The sequence below is a fragment of the Choloepus didactylus genome, chromosome 10 (genome assembly GCF_015220235.1).
Source record: "Choloepus didactylus isolate mChoDid1 chromosome 10, mChoDid1.pri, whole genome shotgun sequence".
In the NCBI taxonomy this organism is placed as follows: Eukaryota; Metazoa; Chordata; class Mammalia; order Pilosa; family Megalonychidae; genus Choloepus; species Choloepus didactylus.
In genome coordinates this window covers 63,312,488-63,334,358 of record NC_051316.1, presented here as the reverse complement: position 1 = coordinate 63,334,358, position 21,871 = coordinate 63,312,488, and the positions used below count along the sequence as shown (strand labels likewise).

Genomic DNA, 21,871 nt, shown 5'->3' with positions numbered 1-21,871 from the left:
AAACAAACAAACAAAAAACGGGCAGGAGAAAGGGGGTCTTTCTCCTCCTATGGAGCTTTCTATCTTAAAGGTGAGTTTTCCAGTTGCTGAATTTGGCATTATTTTCAAAGCTTTATCAAAATCTCTTTCATTTCCTTTCCTTTTCATGTGTTGATCAGGGGAAGGCTATTTAACTGTGGGTCTCTTAGCAACCAGAGAGGCTTATTTGCTGCACCACAGGCCAGCTCTGCTGCTCTGTAATCTAAAGAAGCTCTTTAATTTTCCAAAATGAATTAAGATGGACCCTTCTGTCCAATCCTGTCCAACAGCCCAATGTTTATATAAACCATAAAGGACTTGAGTCTGTCATTAAAACAAAGCTACAAAGGTGATGCCACTTTGTGCATCTTATCTGTGAGACTGGGATCCATTTTGAGACTTTGTTCCATTTCCTACCCCCCTACCCCCCATTAGAGTGCTATACTTAATTAGTGTGGCTATTACTTGGCTCATTTTTCCTCTTAAAAGCAGAAGACAAAGTAATATTACCTATTCATTACAAATCAGAGAGGACTACAAACTACCCAGGCCTCAACGCTAGGGAAAGAGGTCACCTTCCTAGGTCCCTGGTTGAACTATGGCTAGGAAAGCACAGGTGTTCCCCTCCAGGGTTGTGAGCCAGAGTTTCACACTGAGGGCCCAAGGGCCTGACCCCACCCACAGAAGTGTTCTGATGGTTTTAAACAATGTCTTAAAATAATTACTGCCAATACTTAAACATCAGGACATTTCATATCAAATCTGGAGTTTTGCCTTCTCTTGAAACTCTGGAAGCTCCAGAAATATTGAGCCTGTATTCCCCATGGTAGCAGGTGGGCAGGATGTGAGCTCTTAAGCTCACCACACCCCACCCAACTCTACACACACATTTGCTCACTGTCCAGACCTCTGAGGCCTGTGAGTTTGCAATCTTTGGAAGAAGCCAAAGACCTCTCATGGAAGAATCTAAACTAGCACTACTTTTTGATACCTTCTCTGTCTGAGACTGGGGATGAAAACAGTTTAAAATCCCTATTGTGTTAAGTTGATAATATTTTACTCATACCATCCCTTTCTACGTAAACGGTACAGTCCTTGAAATAACCCAGCATCTAAAGATGCTATAGATCTTGCTAGAACAATGGTGAAGAAATGCTCTTTTAAACAAAGCAGTCCAAGCCTCTTGATAGAGAATGATGTTTTGTGAAGAAAATGAAAAAGAGTAAAGTCAACAGTTCCCTTCATTTAAAGGCGGATCAGATAGTTATGAGGACTTGGAGCTAAGGTGGCTTAGTGGCTTCCTGCTTTTTTTCTACAGTGGATGAAGAAGTGAAATAGTACTTAGAGAACTGATAATATTAGAAGTAAAATAAATTAATAGCTTCAGTGAAACCAGTACCAGGAGTGATTCCCTGATGTGAAATACCCACTGATAAATGGGTTGACTCCATGCTAACCTGAAGTCCCTGAAACCTGAGCACTGAATTTGGGCAGAGACCAAAATGTTAAGGATTAGTGAGTGGGGACAAATTAGACTATACTTTTATTCTTTTGAAAGTAGCCTTAAAATTTCTTTTTCAAAAAAATCATCTAGTATAGCAAATTATGTTCCATGAAACAGCATCTTAGATATTAATCAATACAGTCAAGGAAAAATGAGACTGGTAGACATGGACTTTGGTTCATAAATAATGGTCCTCTTGAAACAAGAGCTCCCTTTCTTTTTCCTGCAAGCAGTGCAAAATGCAGATTTGGCAAAATAAGGGTGAGATATTGGGATGGATAGAGTGGGGAGGTTGTAGGGAGTTTTATGTTTTCTGTTCTTTATCAGAGAATAAAGGGTTATAAGTCTCACAGTCCCCATGATCCAGGGGCTGCCCTTGGGACATCCATGGATGCCCTGGCAGATGTGGAATTGTCCCAGCAACAATGTGCCCTGGAGTTAGGAGAAGAGAGCAGGGATCTGGTTGAGTCCTGGCTTCAGCTCACTCACTTCCTTTACCCCATTCTTCTTTGGCCTCTTTCCCATCTCTTTCTTCTGGGAATTTTTTCCTTTCTGGGAGCAACAGCTGCTCTGAGGAGAGTAGTTACTTCCTTGGAAGCAATCAATACCATTGCTGATTCTACAATATAGGATCTGAGATAAATGAAGTCTAGATATTTTTTGGTTTGTAGTTCTGCCTTCCTTCTTTGAATATATCAATGCTTGCAAGTTGGAAACATTTAGTGAAAAAGTATTTTTTGGATAAAATTTCCAGCTATGAACTTTTCCCCTGGCCCTATTCTTGAAAAACATCTTTGACATGTGAAGATGGTACTTTTATATTGATTTGATGAATTCTGTCTTCAGGGATACCTCATGGAATAAGGCCCTGAATCTTTCCTTCCTTCTTTCTAGGTATTTACCAACACTTTGAAAGTGGCCGAAGGAGATCAATGCCTCGTCAGCGGAGAGCACATTCTGGTTTCTGACATGGATACCAAGCTGGATGATATCTACTTTTCCCTCCAGAGACTGCCTCTGCATGGGAGGGTGGAGCTTAACGGATTTCCTCTAAACACAGGGGGCACATTTTCCTGGGGAGACCTCCATTCCTTACGCATTAGGTTAGAACTTTTCATAGCTTTTTTCTTTGTGTGCTTTGGCTCCCCATCTGGATCAAGTGTGAGACAGAGTGAGAGAAAGAAGTTTGTCCAGTTCTTCAGGTGTAACAACAGGCCACTTAGTACTTTCAAGGGTCAATTTAAAATTAGAAATGACAGATTTTTCATTTATCTCCAGACATTTTCTTTCCCTCCTGTTTCCTAGATGAGTGGAAATATCTTTATGAGTATTTGAAGAACAAAAATTAATGACCATAAATTTTAAACTTGCAACTGCAGATATCATGAGAGGTGACAAACTAGGTGGGTATAGACTGAAATGAACTGTGAGGCTAATCCATGTAATGGAGCTTGGCTCTAAGAAAAGCCAATTTCATAGCTCTGGGAACTCTGGGATAGATCTCTGTTGACCAATGTTTTTAGTGTAAGCTTTTATTCTATTTTACTTTGGTGAGGATTTGTGAGGGAACAAATAGGGTAACTGGGGTAGGCAGGGCATGGAGTAGTACTTAGGTCTCAGTCAGCCAGGTCTGGTGCAATCCCTGCCTCACAGTCCTACAGCAGTCCCCCTTCCCCTAGGGTCTCTCATCTCCTCCACCTAATACAACTCCAATACAGAATGCAGAAACCTTCCTCCGAAGTCTAATAAGACAACTTCTCTGAGAAAGCAGGAAAGCTACTGAAAAGCAATAGTCAGGTAGACAAACATACTGGTTACTTTGTCAGTGAAAACTTTGGCCCTTCTGATAAAGAATAGTTAGACCTTTTCACAAAGATGGCGCCGAAAGCGAAGAAGGAAGGCCCTGCCCCTCCCAAAACCGAAGCCAAAGCAAAGGCTTTGAAAGCCAAGAGGGCAGTACTGAAAGGTGTCCACAGCCACAAGAAAAAGAAGATCCGCACTTCACCTACATTCCGGTGGCCCAAGACTCTGCATCTCAGAAGACAGCCCAAATACCCTCGGAAGAGTGCTCCCAGGAGAAACAAGCTGGACCACTATGCCATCATCAAGTTCCGCCTGACCACTGAGTCAGCCATGAAGAAGACTGAAGACAACACACTTGTGTTCATCGTGGATGTCGAGGCCAACAAGCACCAGATCAAACAGGCTGTGAAGAAGCTCTATGACATTGATGTGGCCAAGGTCAACACCCTGATCAGGCCTGATGGAGAGAAGAAGGCATATGTTTGACTGGCTCCTGACTATGATGCTTTGGATGTTGCCAACAAAATTGGAATCATCTAAACAGTCCAGCTGGCAAATTCTAAATATAAGTTTTTGGACCATTAAAAAAAAAAAAAAAAAGAATAGTTAAAGACATTAAGCATCATACGCTTAGTTTTATACTTGATTTGGAGCTTGAATATGAACTAGGATTTGTGCACAGAAAGGTCAGTTTAATCCTCACAGTTTGGCAACATCATCTTTGATTTACAGTCCCAGCCAGACCAACCCAATGCCCCTTGGTAGATGGAGTGATTTTTATGGTCTTTTCATTATATGCCAGCACTGGGGAACCTTGGAGTGGTTAGCCTACCAGGTAGGCTCTTCTCAATGTTGTAGATTTGTGGGAAATAAACCAAGACTCCTGTGCAACCTAGGCTCAAAGTTTGCTAGCTAAACTCAGTATTGTGGGGTTTCCAAAAACATATGAACCACAGCGTGCTCCTTGTGCAGTTTAGTTTGTGGTTAAGAACATTGACTCAGCTGTCAAACATACCCGAGTCAGTTTTTTGAAATCTATAACATGAATCCAAGTTACTATTTGTTATTGGAATACAGTTTTATACTACCTTTTCAGTCTATAATGGTGATAATTTAATAAGTAAAAGAAAGAAAATCAAAGACTGCATTACTATGTAGCAAGGTTTTGTATACAGTTTATATGCAATTGTGAAAAAACTCATATTTAATAAGAGTTATTGGACACCAAAGTAGGATACATGAATATGAAAAGCCCTTCATCAACTTTTCTCCCAAGGTATGGTGTAAGCATGAGCAGATTAAGTGTATTGTTCCTTGTAGCCAGAGGGCCCAAAGCAAAATTGCATGGTAACAGAGATTCTATGGAGTTATTTTCCTCCCACCTTTTTTCTCTGTTCTATCTCCTTATGACCCTTCTTGTGTTCCTCTGTGGACTCTCGTCTCTCTAAGATCTTGATCTTTTCTTAGTACTCACTCCTACCCCCACTAAAATTCCCTTCTTTGAGATCTCGGCTCTAAGCTACATGTTGGATAGAGAGCTCTCTTTAGGCAGTTCTTAGGGAGTGAATGATGCATAGAAAGAAAAGTTACCCACATTTGCCAGCACGTATAGCTCAAGCACTCTGCTAGGGGCTGGCAATTATGTATTTTTCACTTAATCTTCACAAAAATCAACCCTGACAAGGTGGATGGTTCTATTCTCATGTAGCTGAAAAAAACACAAAGGTACAAAGATGGTAAGGAATTTGCCCAAAGTCTCAGCTACTCTATGGAGGAATCAGGTTTTGAAAGATCTGCTTGACTCTACGTCCATGCTTTAGTATCCAAGTACTCTTAGACCCACTTGGCCCTTTTAGTGTGGTATTGGCATGATCAGAGAGGATTAGCACATTATCACAAATCAATCAGTGATTGATTAAAGCCACAGTGGAGCATGGCAAAAGGAAGAGCAGGATGCAGTGTGAGAGAGGGATATGAGTGTGTGAGCCTTCCCTACCATCGGAATGGAATTCCAAACCTGAGCCCCTATGCAGCCTATGTGTGTAAATAGTCCTGAGTATAGTATCCTTTAGCCTTGAATTTTTTTTTTCCTATACAAAGGTTCAATATATGATCCTCTTTTTTTCAACTTCTAGGAGGTATTTTCACTCCTGAGTATCTTAAACAGATTGCTGATACGTTGAAATTTGCCTAGTTCAATTTGACAGATTTCTAGAACTTACTAGGTATCACTGCTATGGGTGAAAGACTGAACGGAAAGCCTGGACTTAGGCAATCCCTTCAAGAAACTTAGCTGAGTTAAAGGCTAGACCAAGGGAAGATTTGAAAATCTTTATAGTTGAAAGGAAGAGAGCTAGTAAAAGGAAGAGGAAAAAAGGGCATGAGAGAGGCAATAATCTATAGATCAGAGTTTTGAAGAGGAACTGAAATGATTCAGAGCACAGGTGAAAATTAGCCTTGAAAGGAGGAGTGGGGAGGGAATCACTGCTTTGCTCCGTTCATTGCTTGGTCTCAGTGTCCCTCTGGGCCCAGCCTGTAGTGTATTCTGCTAGTAAGCAGAGCTACATCACATGGTTCCCATTGTCACAGTAGCAACTTGAAGGGCTGCTTTTTGATTTGGGGACAAATTATAAATACATAAAACACGTTTTTCCAGAATTTTATATTCACGGATACTTAAGTCGTTAAATATGTGTATTCATGATTATGTTTTTTGTTTGTTTTATTTGTTTGTTTTTGAACACATAAACACTGCCTTTCATGGCCAAAACCAGGGAAGAGTTCTTGTGTTGTGAATCTCAACATACAGTGGCCTTGAGATATTAGTGACAAATATTGTCTTCACAGGTATCAGCACGATGGATCTGAGGTTCTTCAGGATGACATACTCTTGGAGGTCACAGATGGCATAAATTCTGCAGAATTTGTTCTGCACATCGAGGTGAGTAGAAGGTTTCCTCCCTGGGTTGTATAGAAATAAAGAATCGGGTTTGGAAATCCCTCAGGGCCCCTGAGGATGTCTTCTTACATTTTTGTATGTCTCAGACCAGACTCGAGAGAGCAAAGTCATATTGGTGAAACAGGCATACTATTTTCTCATTCCAGTCTATTTGAAGATATTACTTTGACCTCAAACCTTGATTCTTATTGGTTCCATGTATAAATTATTTATAAACTTTTTGAGCTTAACACTCAGAAATATTTATTTAGCAACTGGGCAGGTTTATTCAACTTCAATGGGGTTTTCCTATTGTATGCTAAAGAAGCCATATTTGAATGTGCACGATGTCCCTTTGTGAATTCCTACATAAAGACCTAGCATAAGGTCTGCTTGAGGTCATGTTTTTCCACTTTTGGCATTTAAAGAGAAATTTGTGCATAAAGGTTGAGTACATGCCCAAAGGCTTTATGGGAACCCCAGAGTATCTCTGTGGAGAGGCTTCCTGAATCCATGAACATAACTCAGGATTTGCAGATATTTATGGTTAGTTACAAAGGAAGGTCTGCAGAAAGACTTATCATGCTCCTTAAAATCCCACCCACTAGTTGTTCTCATTGTACTAAATTCTATTGATTTGTTTGAATTTTGTCAGATCTTTGTTATATAAAATTATTAATGGTAAATGATTATTACATTTGTAATATATTTTATGGTTAACAATTATAATAATAAAGAATGTTTATGTACATCTGTTGTTTTAAGAAGTAGGCATGGAGAGAATTATCCCCATTATAGAGTTGAAGAAACTGAGGCCCAGGAAGTTTCAGTGACTTGACCAAAGTCACTTAACTCAACAGTGTAGACCTGGGCTGGCATCTCCATTCTCTGGGACATAGTCCACTATGCTGTTGCAACTGTAAACTACCCAGTGGTAATAATTATCATGCTGGCTAACATTTTCTGAGTACCTTCTGTGCCAGGCACAATGAAGAGCTCCTTCCCTTCATTTTCCTGCTTAATCTTCAGGATAGCCTTTGAGATCTAGATAAAGAGCAGTGTGTTATTTCATCTTCAAAAAGGAAAATTTCTTTATTGGCAGACATTTCTATATAGAGAAAGCCTCTCTGAGTTACTTTTATCTCTGAAAATCAAATTTCAGAGGGAAAAACCTATTTTCCATCCATCTCCATCTTATGCAAACAAGAAGCAGTCATTTTGGGAAAGCAGCCTGTTTTTTGTTATTCTTTAAATAAAAGGGCATGGTTTTTGAAAGCCATTCAGAAGTAGAGCCAATTTTTTAATGAGTATTTGTGATTTTTTTTAAATCCAGGAGGAATGTTCTTAATTCTATTGCCTTTGGACTTTATTATTCATTTGAAAGTAGAGGCTCTTTTATAAGGAACTACTGCAAGATGGTCCTCATTTATTAGTAAGATTCCTTAGAGTCAAGAACAATAATAAAGAGGGTCTTTAATAAAACTGCTCAGAGGACTTAAACAATGATATTGTTTCCTGATAAGCCAGTAGAAAATAGAGAATAGAATATTGTAAGTTTTATTACCTTGACAAATGATAAGCCTGGGGCATCTATCACCTCATCCCCATTAAAGGAAAGTGTCAACATAATTTTACATATATTTGTTGTAAGTCATTAGCTTGTTTAAGTGTAACCAGGATGTATATTTATATTTAAATTTATATTTACATTTAATTCATTTGTTTAAAAAATATTTAACAAGTGCTTCTACATGCCAGGTCCTAGATTAGATGCTTGGATATGATGGTGAACAAGCTCCTTGTCTCTCTAGAGCTTACAGGCCAGGATGAAGACAGGCATTAAGCAGATTATCACCAAAATAATTCATTAAAATTTGGATGTGTTCTACAAATAAATAGGAGACTAACAAAGAGTAATTAAGCCCCTGAATTAACCTGAGTGATCACGAAAGGGTTCCCCGAGGAAACCACGTGTAACTGGCACCTGAAGGAGGAGTTGCCAAGCAAAGGGCATTCCAGGCATGCAGAAGAGAATGATGCAAAGGCCCTGAGTGGCGCAAAAGGTGGTTGTCTGGTGAAAAGGGAATGGAGTGTCAAGGATATCACATATCAGGGGATGAGGCAGCAGAGATCCTATGAGGAGTGCAGGGAAACCACTGAAATCCACATTTTTAAACGTTCACCTTGGCTGAAGTGTAGGGGAAGTACAGGATTGAGAGTGGTAATAGGCCAGAATTGACAAATAAACTTGCAACATAAACCAAATTGTGGCTGTGAATCCAGAGGAGGGATGCCCTTCATTCCCATTTAAAAGATAGGCTTTTCAAATTTACACATCCATTTTAAATTCAGAGAGCCAGTGTAATCCCATGTTGCTTTTTTTCTTTTCTACTTGGAGATTTTTTTTTTTCATAACAGCAGGGGAAAAACATTTTGTCATACTGAAACCTGGCATTGGTTTAATGGTTATGGAGTTTCAAATTTAACTCAAAATGTTTGAATTGCAGCTGCTGCTTATTCTAAGTCTTGAGTAACTTCCTGGGTGGTAGGAAGTTGAGGGTGGAGGAAAGCTTTATAATCAACAAGTAATTTGAAATAAAAATAATTTTGTTATGATAAATGAAAATGCGTCAGACCACAAGGACCAGATTTCCTCTAGAGAATGTGTGAATTTAACAAAGGAGGCTAGGGGCTTTGGTAAAGAATGTTTTATATTGTATTTATATTTTGTCTGTCCAGAAACAGATGAAAGCGTTGCATCCCAAACCATAACTGTACTCTCCCATTCCTACCTAAAATGTTTCTCACGTGGGTCATTTCTTGCAAAATGCTTCATTTGGGGAAAGTTAAAAGATGCAGACTGCTTGGCCACATTCCATGTCTATTGTTTGATATGCCTGGAAGATTGAAAATGCCTGTCATGCCGACTATGAGCTTTGGATCACCAGTTGGGCTATTTGTCATTTTTTTTCTTTTTCTTGAAAACATGCCTTTTTTTTTTCCTGTTTAGGTATTGCCTGTAAATGATGAGCCGCCAGTCCTAAAGGCTGATCTCATCCCCATGATGCATTGCTCAGAGAGCGAAGAAGTAGCCATCACCTCCGAATACATTTTTGCTACTGACATAGACAGTGATGACTCAAAACTAGTATTTACGATTGCTCGGAAACCTCAGCATGGGGTGGTAAGGAAAGCTGGAATTACAACAGATCATTTCTCTCAGGGAGATGTTATCTCAGGGGCTGTGACATACAAACACACAGGTAAGTGTTGTTAGCTTTGTGACTAGTTTGCATAAGGAAATGCAAATAACACAGGAGTCTTCACTCCAGTCCTTGCAGTGGGGTCCCATAAAACTAACAGTCTTCGTGCTTGCTTCCATTAAAAAAGAAGCAGTAACAGCAGCCTCTATTCCAATTTTCAAGTATGATCACCATATTTAGAAATATTTCTGATCTCCATATTATAATGAATTTCAAAGAGTGGAGAAAGAAGGTGTTACTTGCTGTTCTGTTGCTGACACTACCTGATAGGCCTTCAGTTTACCCTGTGATTCTCCTCACCTCCTTTTTGATCAATTCTAGAAAGATTTTATTTGACTATTATAGTTTATAGATCTATAAATCATAATAGAAATGCCTGAAGTAAGGTCCCCACAATAACAGTATTATTATTTTTAAAAGTTTACTGATCTCTGGCTAGTTCCTAAGAAGCACTGTGTCTGCTCTTTGAGTTCCCGAAAAGTGGATGACGTCATACACTTTGTATGACTCACCTTTAGCACAAGGCAGTGGTGAACACAGATTAAGTATACAGTAAATGCTTGTTTCGTAGCACCATGCTTACAATTCTGGCATCTTATTATACTTTCACACATGTGGCATTTGTTCCCCACATGAAGTCTTCAACTAAAAAAATATTACCTCACCATCTGGTATCTGCAAGGCACAGGACTAGGTACTATAAGGCTACAAAAGAGTGTAATCCAGATCCTGCTGTAAAGGATTTAAGACTTAAATGGGCAGACAAAACCCATTCACATCATAGACAACAGTGTGACACAGTCATCCATCTATACATCATCATCTCATCTCCTCTCACTCATCTTCTCAAGTCTGAGTTGGAGCCACTTCCTCAATGATAAGAGCATATACTTCCTCTAGCTGGCTTTTATCATGCTCTATTATAATTTCCTATCTATACTTCCATATGCTTCTTTATACTATGGGTATGTAAGGCAAGGGGAGTGGTATAGGAAATAAGAGCTACCAGAATTCAGATCATTTTTTATTTGAAGAGACTTAGAAAATTCAAGCATTGGAGGTAAGTCGTGGGGCAGAGGATTATGATAGTTAAGGATCAATTTAGAAGTGTGAGAAAATTTTTTGAAATAATATTTTTCAAATACATTTTGGGAAACAATGAATTGTTAGGATACCAGTTGTCTTGTGACCAATTAGTTAATATGAGGCATTTTAATCACTCAGCTTGTCATCTTTTTTCCTTAAATGGTATCTTCTTATTCAGTTATCTGCTTTAGTTTTAGGAAAGGTTTCAGTTATTACCCTTGTCTTAAAGAGCATAGTCCATGTGCTTGTTGCCTCTTAAATGGAATAGAAGTGTTGACAACTAGGTGCTTCTTTATGATTTCTGGAAGAGAACTAAATTGAGCGTTAAAAAAGGGATCAAGGCCAATGACTGTTGAATATTACATAGTTTTAACATTTTTGGCAGGCTCTTGAAGCACAGGTAAATTAGGAGTGAGATGAAGCTGTCTTATTCTGGACGCTATGTAGCACGTATACATAATTTCTAACTCTCTTCCAGTGTGGCGGGCATGTAAGAGAGCGTTAACTACTTATTATTATTATTAGTAGTAGTAGTAATCATAAGATCTAATAGGACATTGGAGTAAATTATTTCAGATAGATAGTTTATGTTACTAAATGAATAGAAATACTGTATTCTAAGAGTGTTTTGATATTTGAATGTTATGTTTTCTTATAACCTTCATTCAGTTGCTCAAGTGGTATTTGTCAGTACTGTGTTAGGATGAGTATAAAGAACCACAGTATGGTAGGATCTGAAGTGTCAGTGAGTTACGTGGCCCAACTCTTGCCTCCATATTCTGATTAGTAAGGCCACAAAGACATGATTTTGTCTACATTATTTTATTTGCATTCTATGATTATAATAATAATACATGCTCATTGCAGAAAATTTGGGAAGTATAGGGAAGTATCACTTTATTACACCCTCCAAGATAATCATTATTAACATTTTAGTATTACAGTATCTTCTTTTAGTGTTTCTAATCATAATTTTAACAGTTGAAATTGTTTTGTATGCAGTTTTGCAGATTACATTTTTCATGCATATTATTGCCTAAAATGTTTATTAAAATATTTATTAAATGATATAAAATTATTGTAAACATAATTTTTGATAATTGAAGAATATTTCATTATAAAAAGGACACTATTAATTGGCTGTTCTCCCAACATTAAAAATTAAGCCATTCAAAGTTTTTCTTTTAAATCACATTGTGATTAACATTTTTAAGTATAAATCATGTCCTTAGACATTTCAAGGTAAAGAATACTTCCACCCTTGTTGTGATCTTTATAGTGGCTTAATTAGCTTTATTATAAAAAATGTTGCATTCTAATCAAATGATATTAATTGAAACTCTCATCCTGTAGCTTCTGTCATTCCACTCTTTCTCTAGCCATTACTTTTCAGTCTCCTTTTCTGATTCTGGTTTCCTCCTCAGGTTCCCTTTCTCTCACTACCCACTTTCCTTGGATAATCTCAAATATCCCCTGGTTTGAATGAAATCTAATAATGTACAGGTCTTAAAAAACCTTAGCCAACACTCCTGGGGTAAGATGAATTGTGGAATTCTGAAAATTTTGGATTTTAGGAAGGTAATCTGGTGTACAGAATGTACATTTGTAACACCCCAGTGGGATTTTAGGCAGTGCCCTATAGTCAAATGTGCTCATATTTCTGCAGTAAAACATAGGAATATTCACATTTGTGAAATAAATGAAGGCTATGAATAGCTTTCTGCCCATTGAGATAGGTTTCACTGTCAAATGAGGTCAGGTTATGTTGTGCTGCCAAATGGATTAAACAGTAAGAACAGTTTTCCATTTTTAGAGCCTTTTGGGTTTCAGAATTGCGTGATAAGAGATCGTGGACCTGTACTGATGACTTGCGAGTCATGATTTCAAGCACTGTCTTCCGCAGAATGACGAACCCATAAGCTAAATGCCTAGAGGAATTCTCCATTTCAGGGATGTCCAAGGGAAATACTCACTACCTTTCTCCTCCTCCACCAGAGGACCTTCATTTCCTCAGTGCTTCATGACAAATTTGGGAGGCATCTTTTCTTCTTCCCCCTTTTTTACTACCCACATCCTATCAGTTGCTTCATTCTCCTTAAATCCACCCCTTCCTATTAGTTTCACTGCCTTAGAGCAGGCTCTCCCTTGTTGTTAATGTTGACTAATTCAGTGGCCATAAAACTGGCCTCCTGGTTTCTGGTTTTCCCCCCTTCCAAGGTTTCCTCTACACTGATATCAGAATGATCTTTCTAAAATAAGATCAGGCAGCTCCCCTGCTTGAATTGTGGCTTCTCATCACCTAGAGCAGGTAGTGGCCAAATACAGGCTGAGAGCCAATATATTGTGACCCACCATCGATTTTTGTAAATAAAGTTTCATTGCAACACAGCCATGCTGATTCATTTAGAGATTGTCTGTGGTTGCTCTCTTGCTACAGCAACAATTGAGTAATTGCAACAGAAACCATATAATCTGCAAAGCCTAAAATATTTACTATCTGACCATTTATGGGAAAAGTTTACCGACCCCTGACAGAGGAGAGAATTGAAAGCTTTTTCCAAAGTATAAAAGGCTGTCCATATTCTGATCCCTGCATACTTTTCTAGCTCTTTTTGTAAATGGATCCTATGCTTCCATTATATTGAACTTCCAGTTACTGAATGTGCTATGTTTGCCTTCCTCCTCCTCCTCCTCCTTCTTTTCTCCTCCTTCCCCCACACCCCCTCCTCTTCCTTGTTCTTCTTCTTTTCTCTTTCTCTTCAAAGCTGTCCTCTCTTCCTGGAATGGCTTTTAATTTCCACTTTTCTTCCCCACTTCTTCTCCCTGACACTCCTCTCTCCTACCTCTAATTCTCTGCCTTGTCTGACTGGTAAACTCCTACTCATGCTTTAATGCTCAGCAGAAAGCAAGTAACTCTGGAAAGACTTTTCTGACTTTCTCTGACACATGTGCCCCACCCCCCATGTCACTGTTAGCCAACACTCCCGTTCTCTTTTCATCCTTAGCACTGTACATAATTAGGCTGAACCATGTGAAATTGGCATTTCATAAGTAAAAAAAATGGTTTAATAGTGGCAATTTCATATGGTTCCACCGAATACATATATACAGCTGTGATATTCTAACCATATTTCATTTATTTCTCTATCATCAGACTTTGTCAGTGTCTGACACAGTAGGTGTTTAGAAAATGTTTTAACGTTTTTCAAAATGCCTGCCTTTTTCACTGCTGTAGCACCCAGAACACTATCACTTAATAGGCATTAAATAAAACTTAATGGATTGAATGATGAATAAATGAATGTTTTAAGGCAATTTGTTTTTTTTAACACATTTTTTTTATTGTGATTGTTCACATACCGTACAATTATCCAGCGATCTGAAGTGTACAATCAATTGCCCCTGGTACCATCACACAGCTGTGCATCCATCGCCACAAATTTTTTTTCAATTTTTACAACATTTTCATTATTCCAGAAAAGAAATAAAGACAAAAAAAAAAGGAAACTCAAATCCTCCCATATCCCTAACCAACCCCCCCACATTGTTGACTCATAGTATTGGTATAGTACATTTGTTACTGTTGATGAAAGAACATTAAAATACTACTAACTGTAGTATATAATTTGCAATAGGTATATTTTTTCTCTTATATGCTCCTCTATTATTAACTTCCAGTTGTAGTGTCATACATTTGTTCTGGTTCATGAAAGACATTTCTAATATTTGTACAGTTAATCATGGACATTGCCCACCACAAGGTTCACTGTTTTATACATTCCCATCTTTTAACCTCCAACTTTCCTTCCGGTGACATACATGACTCTGAGCTTCCCCTTTCCACCACATTCATGCACCATTCAGCACTGTTAATTATTTTCACAACATGCTACCATCACCTCTGTTCATTTCCAAACATTTAAGTTCAACCTAGTTGAACATTCTGCTCATAATAAGCAAACTCTCCCCATTGTGTAGCCTCATTCTATATCCTGGTAACTTATATTTCATATCTATGAGTTTACATATTATAATTAGGTCCTATCAGTGAGACCCTGCAATATTTGTCCTTATGTGTCTGACTTATTTCACTCAGTATATTGCCCTCAAGTTTTCTTCATCAACCCATTTTTTTAAAGACGGTTTTGCTCACACACCATACATTCCATCCTAAGTAAACAATCGATGGTTCCCTGAATAGTCACATGTTTATGTATTCACTACCCTCACCACTATCTATATAAGGACATCTCCATTTCTTCCACAAAGCAGGAGGAAGAGTCAAAGAAGGTAGAGAGGCAAAAGAAAAAAAAAAGAAAAAAAAAAACCTGTGACAGCTAGGAAGCAGCAAAAGGAAAGATAACATTAAACTAAAGTAGAATAAAGAGTCAGACAACATTACCAATGCCAGGAGTCCCATACCCCTCCCTTATGCCCCCCTCTTATATGCATTTAGCCTTGGTATATTGCCTTTGCTACATTAAAGGAAGCATAATACAATATTTCTGTTAATTATCGTCTCTAGTTTACATTGATTGAATTTTTCCCCCAAAATTTCCCTTTTTTTTAACACCTTGCAAGGTTGACATTCATTTGTTCTCCCTCATGAAAAAACATATTGGTATATTTTATCACAATTGTTGAGCACTGAGTTATACAGTCCCAGTCTTTATCTTTCCTCTTTCCTTCTGGTGTCCCACATGCTCCTAACCTTCCTCTTTCAACCATACTTACAGTCATCTTTGTTCAGTGTACTTACATTGCTGTGCTACCATCACCCAAAATTGTGTTCCAAACCTGTCACTCCTGTCTTCTCCTACCTGTCTGCAGTGCTCTCTTTAGTATTTCCTGTAGAGCAGGTATCTTGTTCACAAACTCTCTCATTGTCTGTTTGTCAGAGAACATTTTGAACTCTCCCTCATATTTGAAGGACAGTTTTGCTGGATGTAGGATTCTTGGTTGGCTATTTTTCTGTTTCAGTGTCTTAAATATATCACACCACTTCCTTCTTGCCTCCATGGTTTCTATTGAGAAACCCGCACATAGTCTTATTAAGCTTCCTTTGTATGTGATGGATCGCTTTTCTCTTGCTGCTTTCAGGATTCTCTCTTTGTCTTAGACATTTGATAATCTGATTAAGTGTCTTGGCATAGGCCTATTCAGATCTGTTCTGTTTGGGGTACACTGTGCTTCTTAGATCTGTAATTTTTTGTCTTTCATAAGAAATGGGAAATTTTCATTGACTATTTCCTTTATTATTGCTTCTGCCCCTTTTCCCTTCTCTTCTCCTTCTGTGACACCCATGACATGTACATTCCTGTTTTCATTTTGTCATTTAATTCCTGGAGATGTTGCTCATATTTTTCAATTCTTTTCTCCGTCTGTTCTTTTGTGTGTAGGCTTTCAGGTGTCTTGCTCTCCAGTTCCTGAGTGTTTTCTTCTGGCTCATGAGATCTGCTGTTGTATGTCTCCATTGTATCTTTCATCTCTTGTGCTGTGCCTTTCATTTCCATAGATTCTGCTAGTTGTTTTTTCGAACTTTCTGTTTCTGCCTTATGTACACCCAGTGTTTTTTTTATAGCCTTTATCTCTTTTGCCATATCTTCCCTAAACTTTTTGAATTGATTTAGCATTAGTTGTTTCAATTCCTGTATCTCAGTTAAAGTGTAAGTTTGTTCCTTTGCCTGGACCATAACTTCTTTTTTTCTTAGTGTAGGTTGTAGTTTTCTGTTGTCTAGGCATCTGGTTTCCTTGGTTACCCCAATCAGGTTTTCCCAGGGCAGAACAGGCTCAGGTCCCAGAAGGAAGAAATATTCAGTATCCAGTTTCCCTGAGAATATGTCTTAGAGGATTGACACACCCTGTGCTTTTCTTCCCAGCAGGTGGTGTCCATCAGCACGCAGCTCCAGACTGGTGTAAGGAGGTGTGGCCCATGGCTGTTTTCCCCCAGGCTCTGGGATCTAGTTCTGAATGGAAGGCGGGTAGTAGAGCTTGGCACCACCTTCTTCTTCTTAAGGAAGATAAGTCCCCTAGGGAGTTTTAATTTGCGTATAGATTCTTTATTTCTCTGACTCTGCTATCTCCACCCTTGTCTGGGTTAGAGTGCTGCTAGTTTCAAATGGCTGAGGCTTTCTCTACTGCAGAGCACTGTGAGCTGAAAATGGATGAGGCTTTCTCCACTGAGCTGTCTAGGCTGAGAGAGAGAAAAAGGGACTGAGCCTTTCAGGGTCAGTCCACGGTCCCCAGACTCACCCATTGGTCAGAGACAGAACCCGGTCCTCTGGGCTCCCCGTCCTGAGACAGAGAAGTCCCCTGGCTCTTCAAGGTCAGTCATCACTAAAAGCTTCTGTCTGCTTGTTGGGGATTTGCAGCTTGCATTGAACAGTCCATGTTTGCCAATTAAAACCCCAGTTGGAGCTGAACTGAGGTATATTCACTTGTTCAGAGAGTGCTACTCTCTATCACAGCAAGGCTTTGCAGTTCAGGCTGCCTTGAGGGAGGGGCTCTCGGCACAAGTCCGCAGTTTTTACTTATAGATTTTATGCTGCGATCTCAGGCATTTTTACCAATCCAGATTGTTGCACAATGTGTGGACAGTCACAGTCATCCCCCAGCGGTTATTCCAAATCTTTTACTAGTTGTTCCTGGTTGTTTATTAGTTGCTCTGGAGGGACTAATTAACTTCCACTCCTCTCTATGCCACCATCTTCTCCTTCCCTACTGCATAGTTTTTCCAATTTGTTTTTTATGGAGATAAATAGGTAAGGCCTCTTTTAATTTTTTTAAACATTTGATTGTAGCAACATGTATACAACTCACAATTTCCCATTTAACTACTTTCAATTGTACTATCAGTGGTATTAATTACATTCACAGTGTGGTGCTACCATAACTGCTGTCCATTACCCAAATTTTTTTATTACCTCAAACAGAAACTCTGCATCTGTTAGGCAATAACTCACTGTTCCCCTCATGCCCAGCCTCTGGTAACCTCTAATCTACTTTCTGTGTCTATAAATTTGCTTCTTCTAGGTGTTTCTTATAAGTGAGATCATACAATATTTCTTTTTGTGTCTGGCTTATTTTACTCAACATGTTCAACCATGTCTTAGCATGTATCAGAACTTCGTTCCTTTTTACAGCTGCATAACATTCCATTGTTTGTATATATCACATTTTGTTTATCTATTCATCTGTTGATAGACTCTTGGGTTGCTTCCACCTTTGGCTATTGTGAATAATGCTGTTAATCTACATCAACGCAAATATCTGTTTGAGTCCCTGCTTTCAGTTCTTCTGGGTATATACCAAGAAGTGATATTGTCAGATCAAATGGTAATTCTGTGTTCAACTTCCTGAGGAAGGGCCAAACTGATTTCCACAGTGGTTGTAACATTTTACAGTACCACCAACAATGTACAAGGATTCCAATTTCTTTGCATCCTCACCAGCACTTTTTATTTTCTGTTATTTTCGTAATAGCATCCTAGTGGGTGTGAAGTATTATATCACTGAGGTTTTGATTTGCGTTTTCCTGATGTCCAGTGATGTTGAGCATCTTTTCAGGTACTTATTGGCCATTGTGTGTCTTCTTTGGAAAAACGTCTATTCAGTATCCTTTGCCCATTTTTAAAATGGGTTGTTTGTCTTTTTGTTGCTGAGTTGTAGCAGTTCTTCATATATGCTGGATATTAAATCATTTTCAGATATATATTTAGCAATTATATTCTTCCACTCTGTCAGTTGCATTTTTACTTCTTGATAACATCCTGTGATATACAAAACTTTCAAACTTTGATGAAGTCCATTTTATATTTATTTTTTCTTTTGTTGCTCACGCTTTTGGTGTCATATCTAAGAAATCTATGCCAAATGCAAGGTTATGAATCTTTTCCCTTTGTTGTCTTCTAAGAGTTTTATGGATTTAGCTCTCATGTTAAGGTCCTTGATCCTAAGAGTCAATGTTTGTATTTGATGTGAGGTAGGTGTCCAACTTCTTTCTTTTGCATGTCAATATCCTGTTTCCTAGCACTATTTGTTATAGAGATCATTCTTTCCCCCAGTTAATGTACTTGGTACCCTTGTTGAAGATCAGCAGACCATATATGTATGGTTTTATTTCTGAACTCTCAATTCTATTCCATTGATCTGTATGTCTCTCTTTACCAACACTGTTTTGATTACTGCAGCTTTGTAGCAAGTTTTTAAATTAATATTGATTTGAGGCCTCTTATTTTTAACTTTTCCTAAATGTGCATACTGATGGTTTCATTCTCTCTGAACTTCAACTCTATCTTTCCTTACATGTCCCATTTTCTAATCCTTTGATCATTTGATTGCTTAATATCATGTCTACATTTTTCTTGGCATGATTTTAAGCAGGAAAAATAATGCAAAACACAATATCTTGTAGATTTGACTAATATGTCTTGTTAAAAGAGATGCTGTCCCTGTACTTTTGTGCCCTATTGTCATCCAAACCCCAAGCATAATTGCTTCTCATTAGCCCTGGTGATAAATGGCTGGCAGCAATTTTACCAGAGACAAAAGATGGCAAGCATTTTTGCATTATTTTCAAGACTGTATTTAATTTCATAATGATAAAAGTGGGTTTTACATTTTGTCTACATAGGTTATTTTCCTTGCCATTCTACACTTATTGGAGAGGTAGTAGATTTCATCTTAATATTCTGTATTTATTTAAAAGTAAGCTTTCATACCCCACAATGTCAATACCCCTTTTCAACATGAAGAAGTTAGAATGGTTATTGCCCAAATATCCCTGAAGACTGAGAGAATGATCAAATGAGAGGTAGGAGCTATAACAGAGAAGTGAGGATTTAACAAATGATACGACAACCGAATCATTATTTAGATATTTCTTTTTAGTTTCTAGTGTATTAAAAGAGCCAGAAGGAAATACCTGAAATTGTGGAACTGTAACCCATACTATACTTTGAAATTTTCTCTATACTACTTGTTAAACTGTACTTTGAAATCTATTACTTTTCTGCATATATGCTATATTTCACAATAAAAAATGTTTTAAAAAAAAACAGAAAAAAAAGTCAGGTTTCAGCTGTGGCTGTGTCTTCCAGGTGGTGAGATTGGCCTAGTACCTCATTTTGACACCATCACATTGGTGATCTCGGATGGAGAAGCTGGCCCTTTTGTAAATGGCTGTTGCTATGATGTACCTCATCCATCTTTTCCTCTTCATCAGTCTTTTCCAGTATATGACCTCAACATCACAGTGTATCCAATAGACAATCAGCCACCATCAATTACAATAGGTAAAAAATAATTTTTTTTTCTGTTAAAGTCTTATTACCTCACCTAGTATCCTATCTGTGGTTCAGTAAAATACACTTTACTTACAGACAAAATTGAAAACCACAAAACAGAATTGCCCTTGAGTAATTGCCTCAGCACAAATATGTGGAAAATTCCCAATCTCTAAAGGATTATGGGGCAAAAGAATTTATTTGCTTGAAAATTTAGATAATTTTCCATATAGAGAAAGGGCAAGTGTGTGTGTGTGTGTGTGTGTGTGTGTGTGTGTGTGTGTGTGTGTCTGTGTTGGCAGGAGGACAACACTGGAATCCTCAAATACTTTGGTTTTATTTCACATGGGAAAATATCATTTGCCTTCTGTTGAGAGAGTAATTTATTTTATGCATAATAATTTCTATTAGAACAGAACAAGCTTATCAGAGACCATAGATATGTATTTAACCTTAGTTGCTTTTTAGAAAGTCATCTCTTCATAGGCATTATGTATATGTTCTGTCTCACAGGAAAAAAAACACAAGCGTATGCATGAATGTTATTGTAATTTGCAAACTATTTCCCAAGCAATGTTCTGGAAAGGAAGTGTTATCCCAGCAGAATAATTAAGCACCAAGGCATGAAAAGAATGTTCGTTATGAGCAATTCATAATAGCTCTCAGGCAATTAACGCTCTGACAAACAGAGGTAACAACTGATCTTGAAGAGTACATAAACTACATTTAGTGGCTTATCATTAAAACAGTTTGGCAATTCTTATTCTCATTTGTCACTTCCATAGTGACACAAGGGAAATCAGAGTTCCTTGAGAATGACTAAAGGGCTACACAGGAGCATTTAGCATTTCTGCTGTCTTTCCATTGTTGTCTGGCTTGCTTGTACAAGAAAAAATATACAATTTCCATAAGTCAAATTAAATTCTACCCATTACCTCTCAATATTTTCACTGTAAGGAGAATTATGGCAAAGGAAATGAACATCTCCCATGAAAGCATATTTACATATGGGAGGTTTCCCTGAATTGGAATTTCAATCACTCGCTTTTGTCCTCACTATTCTGATTAGAGGATTTCACGCTGTCATAATTGTGTTATTATCTGTATGCAGGTACCATGTTCGTTGTAGATGAGAGTTTCTCAGCAGCCATTACCATTAACCATTTGTCTGCCACTGACCCTGACACTGCAGCAGATGACTTGGAATTTGTTTTGGTTTCTCCTCCACAGTTTGGTTACCTTGAAAACACACTCCCTTCTGTGGGTTTTGAAAAAAGCAATATGGGCATAAGTGTAGGTAAGTCATGGTTTCATGACCGGAAATGACTCGACTATGTTTATAGATTCTGATTGGTCAGATCATGCTTAAACAATTGGAAAATGACTTCAAAAATGTTAAAGCACCATACACATTCTAGGAAATCTTATTGTTATAGTGATACTTTAGAATTTTATTTATTTGTCATTTTAATTTTTTATTCTGAATCTCCCCATGTATGCACATTTACTTCAAAATAAATGGAGAAATGAAGAAATAATGTTTTTAAAGGCGTTTATTGCAACACAGAGTATAGTGAGTGAATGAATCAGGTAGAAGCTCATAAGGTCTTATCCTCACAACCTTTTCACATTTTTAATAGATATCAATTGGAAAAGGTCATGAAATATACCACTGGTATAATAGGGAAACCCTGAAATGTTGAAGCAGATGACATTAATTTTGAAACCAAATTTGTGACTCAGATATCTGAATAGCTCTTGTATTTCAGACACAAATGAAAACAACCAAAATGATAACAGAAAGCAAAACCAAAATCTTACAAAGAGAATACATTAGAAGTAAATTCTTTTTGAGACATATCCATTTCAATTTGAAAGATGCTGGATTTTTGATTAATTGCATTAAACAGTACCTGATTTTTCCTGTGGCCAAATGCACAACTTAGAGTTTTTCCCTTTTGATTTAAGCCAAAGT

The 21,871-nt window shown here is 37.9% G+C and overlaps 2 protein-coding genes across 2 annotated transcripts; both read left to right on the top strand.

Moving 5' to 3' along the window:
- Positions 1-49: 49 nt before the first annotated feature.
- On the top strand, positions 50-21,222 carry LOC119545210 (FRAS1-related extracellular matrix protein 1-like). The gene is made up of 6 exons (XM_037850762.1): positions 50-70; positions 2,417-2,625; positions 6,173-6,266; positions 9,274-9,526; positions 19,711-19,905; positions 21,008-21,222. The coding sequence occupies exons 1-6, from the start codon at positions 50-52 to the stop codon at positions 21,220-21,222; spliced, it is 987 nt and encodes a 328-aa protein (XP_037706690.1).
- On the top strand, positions 3,398-3,899 carry LOC119505533 (60S ribosomal protein L23a-like). The gene has a single exon (XM_037798358.1). The coding sequence runs from the start codon at positions 3,398-3,400 to the stop codon at positions 3,809-3,811; it is 414 nt and encodes a 137-aa protein (XP_037654286.1). The 3' UTR covers positions 3,812-3,899.
- Positions 21,223-21,871: the final 649 nt, after the last annotated feature.

Bases quoted from the DNA above. Each gene is read 5' to 3' on its own strand.
- LOC119545210 (XM_037850762.1), top strand. From the start codon at position 50: ATGGAGCTTTCTATCTTAAAG. The intron at 71-2,416 runs GTGAGTTTTCCA...CCTTCTTTCTAG, and splicing joins TGGAGCTTTCTATCTTAAAG to GTATTTACCAACACTTTGAA. The intron at 6,267-9,273 runs GTGAGTAGAAGG...TTTCCTGTTTAG, and splicing joins AATTTGTTCTGCACATCGAG to GTATTGCCTGTAAATGATGA.
- LOC119505533 (XM_037798358.1), top strand. From the start codon at position 3,398: ATGGCGCCGAAAGCGAAGAAGGAAGGCCCTGCCCCTCCCAAAACCGAA.